At 35.3% G+C, this 10,775-nt stretch overlaps 1 protein-coding gene across 3 annotated transcripts; it reads left to right on the top strand.

Annotated features, from left to right (window-relative positions):
* Positions 1 to 1,237: 1,237 nt before the first annotated feature.
* LOC101255656 (pseudouridine-5'-phosphate glycosidase) lies at positions 1,238 to 9,445 on the top strand. Of its 3 annotated transcripts, none has more exons than XM_026028224.2 (13): positions 1,238 to 1,930; positions 2,009 to 2,126; positions 2,567 to 2,677; positions 3,644 to 3,726; positions 5,843 to 5,902; positions 5,999 to 6,059; positions 7,302 to 7,408; positions 7,503 to 7,580; positions 8,318 to 8,363; positions 8,451 to 8,571; positions 8,674 to 8,759; positions 8,935 to 9,019; positions 9,216 to 9,445. In XM_026028224.2, exons 1-13 carry the CDS (start codon positions 1,865 to 1,867, stop codon positions 9,286 to 9,288), a joined length of 1,095 nt encoding a protein of 364 aa, XP_025884009.1. In that variant the 5' UTR covers positions 1,238 to 1,864; the 3' UTR covers positions 9,289 to 9,445. The 3 variants fall into 3 exon arrangements, with proteins under 3 accessions (XP_025884009.1, XP_004250655.1, XP_069147303.1); XM_004250607.4 differs by having other exon boundaries at positions 9,120 to 9,445; XM_069291202.1 differs by having other exon boundaries at positions 8,935 to 9,023; positions 9,124 to 9,445.
* The last annotated feature ends 1,330 nt before the right edge of the window (positions 9,446 to 10,775 follow it).

Here is a 10,775-nt window from a genome sequence, read left to right as displayed (position 1 = left end):
GCGAGTTATATGAAGTTTAGCAAACATATGTGTCCTACAACAAAATAGGAGAAAGAGGGAATGACCAAAGTTCCTTGTTCTTCAGTAGTGGGGATTTTGATGTGCGCAATGTTGTGTAAAAGACCTGATATTGCTCATGCATTTGGTGTTGTTAGCAGATTTCTTGAAAATCTTGAACAAAAAACACCAAGAGGCAATTAAGTGGATACTCAAGTACCTAAAAGGTACCACAAGAGACTGCTTGTGTTTTGAAGGATTTGATCCAATCTTGAAGGGCTATACGGATGCTGATATTAAATGTGACCTTGACAAAAAAAATCCACTACTGGATGTTTGTTTACATTTTCGGAGGGAGTTATATCATGGCAGTCAATGTTTCAGAAGTGTGTCATACTATTTACAACTGAGGCATAATATAATGCAACTACTGAAGCTGGCAAAGAGATGGTATGGCTAAAACGATTTCTTCAAGAACTTAGATTGCATCAGAAAGAGTATATCGTCTAGTGTGACAGTCAAAGTGCAATAAACTTGAGCAAGAACACCATGTATCATGCAATAACAAAGCATTTCGACATTAGATATCGCTAAATTTGAGAAAAAATAAAAGACAAATCTATGTAGGTCATGAAGATCCCTACTAGCTAGTAAAAACCCTTCTAATATGACCAAGGTGGTATCAAGTCACTATGCTCTCAAGCTAGAACTTAGAGTTACCTCTTTTAGGTGAATGAGTGTGGAGGTAGAGATTGTGGGGGTACATTTCCATGGGCCAAACTTTGTGAAATCTCACACTTTTAAAGGTTGACAGATTTAGATATACATGTGCTGATTTATTTTTCGGCTTTCCTCAAAAGTCAAATGTTGGTAATTTGTGAAGAAGAAAAAATTTGTTTTCTTTTGTAGCATAGTTGGAGGCTATTGCATAGTTCTCTATTAAAGGGACGGTCATTGTTCATTCTTAAATGCACCAAAACAAAGGAGAGAAAAGAAGAGTGAGACATCACAATGGAAAATAGTATGTGAGGAAAAACAGAGAGTGTGAGCAATATTGTAGTGAGATGAGAAAATAAAAAGAGGGTTATTTCTTTTGAGTGTATAGTGAGTGGTCTTTGAATTTTTACTTAGACCTACAAGTGTAAAAATCCTTACTATAGTGATATTAGTTGCTCCTCTCGGATTGTGGTTTTCCCTTATTCAAGAGAGTTTCCACTTAAAATCTTGGTGTCATTATTGCTCTTTTTATTCTTGTTGATTAACCGTACTGTTGTGTTCCGCTTTTATTTTTTTTATTACTACAATATTATTTCTTTTCCGGTTTATTCCCAACAACTTTTTCAATTCTTAGGGCAATGACACATAACAATTTAATCTAACCTTCAATGTCTAAAATACCCTCAAACAAATATAAATTATCCTTAAACAGACATGTTGATACCCATTTCTAATTGACACGTCTAATATACTAGAAATAATCTAAGCTAATCTTATGTACCTAGAAAATGGTAAATATAGTACCACTCAAGTAAATCGATGTCTTTAGAGCAGTCAAGTTCATATTTATTTCTAATAAAATACTTCTCTGTCAATCAATTTCGACTTCCCATTGTCAGATTTTTTTCCTGATACTTATCAGAGTTGAAGGCACATCCGTTTGGATTGACTAAGAAAGTACCCTTTTTAAATTTAAAATTTTAAAAAAAGAGTCCTATAAAGTAATTTTTGATTTTTTCAATTACTTTTTTTTTTTAAAAAGAAAAAAAACTAAAAAGGGCGGCGAGGCGATTTGTGAAAATCAGAATGAAGCTCGGTTGAAAGTTTTTTTATTTATTTTTTAGCAAAATCAAAGTATTGTTGATGATTAATGGCTGATTCAAGATTAGCAATCCTCAGTCGACACTTCACTTCAGCAGCAGATTCTGCTTCTAAGGTACCACCACTGTTACTATGCAATTCAAAACAAGGTTTGAGATTCAAAATTGCTTGTTTAATCTGTGGTGAGTTATAGGCTGGCTCTGGCTCTTGTGGTCAAAATCTGGGGTGGATTAAGATATCTCCGGAGGTTTCAGAAGCATTAAAACATGGAACCCCCATTGTTGCTTTGGAATCCACTATCATATCTCATGGTACCACCCACAACTTTCTTCAATTCTTCTTGTTTTTTCAAAATCATGAGACATGTACTAGTGCTAACACTACAACTTGCCAAAATTGTTATTGGAAGGCTCCATTATTCTAACTGCCTTGAGGACCGAATCTCTTCATTAAGTTGAACCGGCTGTTTATGCACTACCTCTTCCTCCCAAATTAAATACTAAAACAAAAGATGGACACTTCTGCTTTACATTTATACAGCGGAAATAATATGTTACTTAAATTACCTCATCAATCATCCACACTTAATGTGCTGACCAAAGACTTAGACTTTGCCACAACTCACTTAAGTTGTTGGTGTTACTTTAACCTTACATGTATTAAATTAGTTAGCCTTGAGGAGCTGAAATTAAATTCTCATTTTTGTTCTACTTGTACTAGTTTTAACTATGCCTTTTTTTGCTGTTCCTAGGAATGCCGTATCCTCAGAATTTCGAGACAGCAAAGGAGTTGGAGGTCATTGTGAGGGATAATGGTGCTGTACCTGCCACTATCGCTATTCTGGATGGCGTACCTTGCATAGGTGTTTATTTGAGACCTCATTTCTTTTTCTTTTTTACTGCATCCCATTCTTTTCTCTTTTCTTTGTTGGGGTACTTTGATACGAAAGTGGGGTTGATTTCTTGAGTTCATCACACACCTCTCCTGAACTTTGAGGGTCCAAAGACTTCATGACACTTCTAATGTTCTATTATGAGTAATCTGCAATAAACATCAACTTCTTTGTTCTTGGCTTCTTAATACGCATCTTAACTATCAATAGATACCAAGTTGTCTACATGTTATCTGCTTATATATTTACCCCATACTCATGCTAACTTTCGACTTTTGGCAGCTCAATCAAGTTGATGAGTGCTATAACTCTTTCATCTATATCTTTCTCTTATGAAAGAAATGGAACTTTTTTAACTAAGTACTAATGTTTCTTCAAAATATACACTACTGCAGTAAAGTACATTGACTTCTATCCTCAATCATATTCCTGCACTGGCATATGGCTGATGCGTATTCCATGAGTATCTGATAGTTGTCTGAAAGTTTTGACCTATTCAATTCACTTGGACAGTTTATGTGAGTGATCAATGTAAAGATGAGAAACGGAGTGAGAGTTTTTTGAAATGGAATATGAAGATGAGAAATTTGGTGCGGAAAGTAACCTTTCTGAGAGCATCTATGCTTCTCTGCTGTGAGCCATTTCCGTCTTGTACTTAATTAATTCCAAAACATCATGTTCTACAGCACTTTGAATCTTCGATTAATTATTTGTTAAACTTACACTTTGTGAGGAATTCTGAAAAATGAGAATACGAGTTCAGAATATTGCAATCATTACTACAGAAGTCTGTGAACTTCTGAAATGATAAAACTTAGAATACTTGCACAACCTTAAGTTATTTCTGAGTTGTCATACTATGTTAACTTTCTTTTAACTAGGGAATCGTAGTAGCCTGTAAAATGTTTTAACCATGAATCATATTCTCTATTGTAGGCTTGACTACAGAAGAACTAGAGATTCTAGCACGTCTTGGTAGCAAAGCTCGGAAAACTGCTAGTAGAGACATTGCACTTGTTGTAAGTCAATTGCAAATTACGCTCCGAGCAACTATATCTTGTTTGCCTTCATCATATTTGTTAAGATATTTGTTTTGACTGCTGAAAATTATATTTCACTAGCTCGAGAAATATATATATATATCTATATATATATATATATATGTATGTATATGTATATGTATATGTACATGTGTATATCTTGAGATATGGCATGAAAAAGCTTCATGGGCCTGGAGAAAATAGCATGGCACAGATAACTTGTTTTGTAATGTATGCTGGCAGAATCATGTGTGTCTTGATGATGGCTACATAAGTTCATAAATATACTTCACCACAGCTTGCACTATCTTATGTTTATTTGTTTTATACTCCCTTGTTACAGTTCCAAATATCTCTATGAAGATAGTTTCTATTTTGTAACAAGATGTGCTTATTGATCGATTATTCCTCTTTTTACTACAGTTTTAAGTATCTTGAGGAAGCATAACTTTTATATTTAAAAATAAGGTTTACTTTCTTTCTTTTAAAACCTTTTTGGTTCTTTGTTCTTTTCCAAAAACATACCAAAGATGATGAAAAAGCTCTTTGCTCAAACAGCTTGAGATGTAGCACGTGTTAAATAGTTCGAATCATGTATTATCAGCCTTCACATTGAAAGAGAACTGATCATTCAGTTATGTGGTTTGTCTGAAGGCATCAAATCCAGAAGCCTGGCTTTTGTTCACCATGCACAAGAATTTCCTTCTCTTCTTAGACATGCTCTCCCTGCCATGAACTACTAACCTCCACTTACGACAAGATTGCTTGAATTCTTATGAAGTACTCTTCTTCAAGATTACATTAATAAAGCCTTTTCCTTCAAACTTGCAAGCCTTTTAATATAAATCCACCCACATACAAGCCTACCCCTCTACCTAAAATTTACTTCTCTTGTCATATAAGCCTACAAGGAATTTATCAGTAGCTAATCACAATAATGAACATAATTATCATCACAATTTATGAACAAACCACCTTAATGAATCTCATTAACTCCCATCCTTGATGGGGGGTTATTATATTCTTGGTTTCGTTTAAAGAGTGATGGTATAATAGTGTTGATATTTTAATTGGAGTGCAATGTGATGGGCATTACTGTCACTAAAAATTATAATTTGTAGAGTAGGATAACCAAGAACACATGAGGATGCCACACACTTTCTTGAATTTTAACTATTAGTGTCTATTATTAAGCATCAAAGGTGTGATCCGACGGTCAATGCAATTTGATGAAAATTATGGGAGATAAGGGCTCAAAGCTCAATCAGGGTTAAAAGCTTAGGTGACTTCCTCCCATCTGCACAGGATTTAGTGGGAGAGTCTCTCGGTACCTATATTGGTGGGAGCTAGTAAGTACCCAGTAATATAATCGAAGTATACTCTGGTCCGACCACCACTATTTATTAAAATAAAACAATATTTGTAGTTTTTCATTATTTTACTGTATTCAACATGCCTACATAACTGTCTGAATGCACTAGCTTGTGGGTGAGGTATAACAATATGGCACTAGCTTGTAGGTGAGGCATAACAATAGGAGTGGAAGTGAACTCAGAAGAAGAGACCTTAGACAACCCAGAGATCATAGTGGATTTTTTCCGCTTCATCCAAACGTTTAGTTACTATCAAAGAGATAATTATTCACTCGGTTCATGACTTCTCCACAACTGATTGGGTCAGATTCAGAAATATTTTTCATTGTTTTTTTAGAGAAACAAGCATATCTGGTTTCTCATTTGCTGTTGTGAAAGACTGTTTTCACATTACCTATGCAAATTTTCTATATCCTTTTGGTTCTTTCTGTCGTTTGCTTGTGTATCTGTTGAATGGTAACCTTTCGCGCTTAAATAGCAGTTTTTGATGTGCAATCTTCTGGACATTGTCATATATGGTTCTACCCTGTGTCGCTGACTGGTATCTGCTGCTATTTTGCGTTTTAAGTCATAGAAGCTAGGTATAACTTCATCTTCAAGTTTTCCTTTCAAAAGGTTTGGAGCACATGTTTTGGTATCTGCTGGGATCCTACCAAATATTCTTGGGAAGCCACCACAGATTAAGTTTTTCCTAAGCTATTGTTTGTAATTTTTCCCCCTAGATGGCAGGCAGGGAGAATGGGGCAACTACTGTCTCTGCAACAATGTATCTTGCTTCGAAGGTGATGACTGCATCCCACATGATTTTTCTTGTAACTCTTTTGTTTTTCTGTATTTCATCCATAAAATTTTGTAGAAAAATCTTCTGCATCTTGTAGGTGGGTATTCCAGTATTTGTCACTGGCGGTATTGGTGGAGTACATAGGCATGGAGAGAACAGTAAGTGAATCAACACTTGTATATGTGCTTGGTACTTCATAATCTGTGGTGATGCTAGAATGATGATTTTGCTTGGTATCATCTGATTTTAAAATTAGAACGATAGCTTGCCGAATCTCTTTGAGCATTTTGTGACAACAGTTGGCAAAATAATATTTGATTCATAAATAAAATCAATAATGGAGTTATGGAGGACAAGATGCACGTGAAGGACATTTTCATGTAGAGACTGATCAGTGATCAGCGGTATCATCAATATGAATGCCGAAATGACACTAACCACACATTTTCATGTAGACTGTAAGTGATCAGCGGTATCGTCAATATGAATTAAGCAGGAATGACACTAAACTAGGGTGTCCAACTCCAACCTGTTACGAGGAGCAATATGGAGTTTCTTCTGATGATTATTTTACTTTTAGTTCCAAATATTGGCTCAATAATGATTTTCAACTTCGGTAAATTGCATAAGACCTAGTAAATTATAGATGCTTAGAGTGTCCATCACTGTGGACTGTTTTCTCCTTAAATGGTCTTGGGTGATCCATGCCTTATGAGCTAGCTTTTAAGGTTGAGTGAGAATCAACATCCATTTTCTTAACATGATATCAGCGTTGGTGCCATCTCTGTTCTTAGTTACCTGTTGTTCCATAGTCCAAATTCCCAGACATCAGTGTGCAGAGGAGGGGTGTAATAGTGTCCCACACAGGTTGAGGGAATGAGTTATTATCTCCATACCGGGTCTTGACAATTTTCACCGCATAAGCTAGCTTTTATGAATGAGTTAGATCCAATGTCATTTTCTTAATCTTATTCATTTCTCATGACTTTATTTCTCACATGGTATTAAAGTTAGACTCACCCCTATTCTTGGTTTATCCAATGTCGGCCCCACATTATGCTGTCCACGCTTCAGATGTCCTGGACGTATAGGGAGTTAGAGCGCCTGACATTGATTGAGGGAATTGACTATTGTCACCTTATATTGTGTTGGATAAAACTCACCTCAAGAGTTCGCCCCATGGTCCATTTCTTAACAAGGTGGATTATTAGGCTGCTTCTAATAAAATCGCTCTCTACATGGGTTTCATTTAGAGCATCTCTTGAAGCCCTTTTGTTTTAAGGTAGCAAGCTTTTCGTAATGAAATAAGCAACTTCCCTTAGCTTTCAACTTTTCTTCTCTTATTTGCATTTATTTCTTATTATTATGTTTGAGTAGTTCTTATGCATTTATTTATACAGCAATGGATGTTTCTTCTGATCTTACTGAGCTTGGAAATACTCCTGTGGCTGTGATCTCTGCTGGTATAAAATCGATACTAGATATTCCTCGAACACTTGAATATTTGGTTTGTACCAACTTCGTATTTAACATCAGATCTCTTATATATGATAATGGAGGACTTGGAAATTTAACTTTTTTTTCCCTATCTTGATCTACAGGAAACTCAAAGAGTTACTGTTGCAGCTTATAGAACCGATGAGTTCCCTGCTTTCTTCACACAAACCAGTGGCTGCAAGGTTCAAATTTTGTCATCAACCCTATGATTAACTCCTGTTATATGTTTCAAACAAAGTGAACTTTTAAACCAGTCATGGAAACACTCCCAAAATATGAAAATCAGACCAACTTATGCTGGTGATGTAATTATCACAACTTATAGTTTCTTATGTAGTATGCCATCTTTTCGTTTTATGTCACTTATATGGTGTGTTCCCAAAAGAATAACACATTTCTATATTTGGTAACTCTTTAATTTTAAGCCTCTCATTTTACCCTAATGACATACTCTAATAGCCGTAAGAATGTCATTGCATATTTTAGACCACAAGTTTTAAGACTGCCTTTCGTATGGTATAATATATATTCAGTTTATATGTCAAAAGTCTTCCTTTCTTTCTCAAACACCCGGTGGACACCGCCTTCTTAAATGAAATGAAGAGAGTAGATTTCTCTATTGAACCATGAAAGAGTGAGGTTACATGCTGAAATGTGTTGCTCGTCAACACCAAACACTTAGATGGTCAAAATGTTGATTCTTCTTTTCTTTTAATTATTTTTATTCCTTCATTATTGGGAATGATGGGGTGGTTCACAAGAAAATGATACGGTAGGTGAATAGATTACTTTTTTTTTTTGGAATGTTTGGATAACTTGTCATATAATTTCATTTAACATGAGATCATATTTTTACTTATATGTTTATAATCAACATTATATCATGTTTCTAATTGGTTGTCTTTGCTATAAAACTTAGGCGCCTGCTCGAGTAGAATCGCCGGAACATTGTGCTCGAGTTATTGGCAAGCAACCCTATACCTATTTCATCCTTGATTCATTTACTGGTTAAATATAGCGTCTTTACTTCTATTCCCTAACTTTGACTGTAGATGCGAACATAAGACTTGAGCAGAAGAGTGGAATCTTGATAGCAGTCCCCATTCCAAGAGAGCATTCTGCTTCTGGAAGTTTGATTGAGTTGGCAATACAGCAAGCTCTTCAAGAAGCAAGGTAAGTATTCCTCTGTATCCTCTTATTTGCGGAAGTACATGGTTCTTTGCACCTCATTACCTATTCCCACATATTAATGTTGGGATGTAATTGCTAACTCAGAGAGAAGAAGATTACTGGCAATGCTGAAACTCCGTTCTTGCTTGCAAGAGTCAATGAACTTACTGTTGGAGCATCTCTGGCTTCAAGTATCCTTTAACTGATATTACTATACGCTGTTAAGTTTCCAGATCATTCCTTAAATTTTTGATAGAGAATGAGGAATGTCAATAAATTATTATCAATCATTTCCGCAACGCCACCTGAAATAGATCATGGCCTTCTGTTTAGTCCATCCTTTTAGTTTCCTTAATGAAGTTTCAGACATTGCTCTCGTGAAAAATAATGCCAGTATCGGTGCTAAAATTGCTGTTTCGCTTGCCCAGCTTCAAAAACGAAGTTACAAAAGGTTGGTGCACTCAAAATCTGTTGCCATTCTTTTGGTTACAACCTCAACTGGTTTCAAATTAGGTGACATGCTATAAAAAATTGGTGTTTTTACTTTTCAGGTAGTTATTCTCTTATATTATGCTTCTTCATATCAACTTAGCTAAGCATTTTAAGCTCGTTGAGTCTAAAGGAAGCAGCGGCTTTGACATATGCAGCAGAAACAGTGTTACTTATGGAAGTATGCAACCAAACAGAAAGTTCATGCAACATCTTTCCTTTATAATCTAGAATTCTGGTGATGTGAATTACTTCTTCCGTTTCCTTAAGAAATTAGTTAAGTTTATTATTGTACCCTTATTTAATGTTCTCTAGAAGTCAAGTTTTCAATAAATGAACATAAATCAACTTATTTTGATTAATTAAATTGGCCAATTTGAACCCGTTTCACGCTCATGTCATGTCGAGGTACTGCAGAAAGTCTGATCCAATTTATCGTAATCGATTAGTTAACATGTTGGTTAACCGTATTCTGAAACACGGTATCTATCGAGCCGCGCTTCAGGCGACTGGAGCAACCTTTGAAGGCACTCGACCTTGTTCACCCTTTCAACTAAGTATCCCGCTCATCATTTCGTTTTTCTATGTTGGTCAAATTCATATTTTCAAGGCTAATTTTGATAATCAAGGTATGATAGTTTTCAATAATGGAGCCCTTTTCTTTGTGAAGTCACCAAATTCTCCAATATGAAAAACTAGAATTCGAGTAAGGGTTTTCTACCATGTGGAGGGTCTTATTAAAAATTGATTTACTCAATTGTTTTATGATCCATAAAGAATAAAATGAGATAATTACATGATTTTATGACGAATTCCCATGAACCCATGCCTAAGCCACGTTTTCTAGATTATGATAATTGAAACTGGGTTTTTGAGTTATGAAAGGAGAACTATGGAACTATGTATGTTCTCGTGAAATTGATGTAAATATTTAAGTATGCTTTGAGAGTGAACTATCAATGTTGTTGTTGTTGTGTTGTGAAAGGTTTTCTCACAAAAAGGGATCTAAGGGGTAAATGTCTTCTCACCTAAAATGAATCAAAGTGAAAGATCTATATAATGAAAAGTAGCTTGGATTGGCAATATGACGTGCCTTTCCATGGATGATAAAGACAACTTAAGAAAATGAATATTGCGTGGGATTTACACTTTGCACTAGAGGATATTGAGATGGAAGTTCTCCCATTTATAGAGGTTGGATATCTACTAGCAATATCTTTTTCCCGTACCTATGTGTCCCCATAGAATGATTATCTTTGATATACTTTAGCAAGAGGATCCACATAAGTTAGTAGTTCATGGTATTATTTTGGCAAGTAAGTGTGGGGCATACATCGAAATTCATGTTGATAACTCATATAGTCTTATATGTAATTTTAAGGTAAATCTCCCACAATAAAAGCCAAGGCTACTTCAAGAAGTATGGCGAATGTTTTAAATGTTATCTTGCATTGATCATGTTTTTATGATTTATTCTTTTACCTCATGTTTTATCTTAGTCATTGCATGTTTATGAAAATGTCCCTTTTAAGCATGTTTTAAAATGTTTTATGCAGGACTCTCATACTAAAGCGTTTTTTACTAACACATGCTCTTGTTTACATTTCTTATAAAAATGTAGGATCCGACGCTTTACGTTGGAACTTCCATGACTAAGGACTGTCAGTAGAGACTTGAGATTGGCGATTCCTGACACATTCGAGGACTGAGCCTTTATT

The sequence above is a fragment of the Solanum lycopersicum genome, chromosome 11, assembly GCF_036512215.1.
Source record: "Solanum lycopersicum chromosome 11, SLM_r2.1".
Lineage (NCBI taxonomy): Eukaryota > Viridiplantae > Streptophyta > Magnoliopsida > Solanales > Solanaceae > Solanum > Solanum lycopersicum.
Note: the sequence above shows the minus strand (reverse complement) of the source record. Positions and strands in the feature narration are given on the sequence as shown.

Bases quoted from the DNA above. Each gene is read 5' to 3' on its own strand.
- LOC101255656 (XM_069291202.1), top strand. From the start codon at position 1,865: ATGGCTGATTCAAGATTAGCAATCCTCAGTCGACACTTCACTTCAGCA. The intron at 1,931-2,008 runs GTACCACCACTG...GGTGAGTTATAG, and splicing joins CAGCAGATTCTGCTTCTAAG to GCTGGCTCTGGCTCTTGTGG. The intron at 2,127-2,566 runs GTACCACCCACA...TGCTGTTCCTAG, and splicing joins ATCCACTATCATATCTCATG to GAATGCCGTATCCTCAGAAT.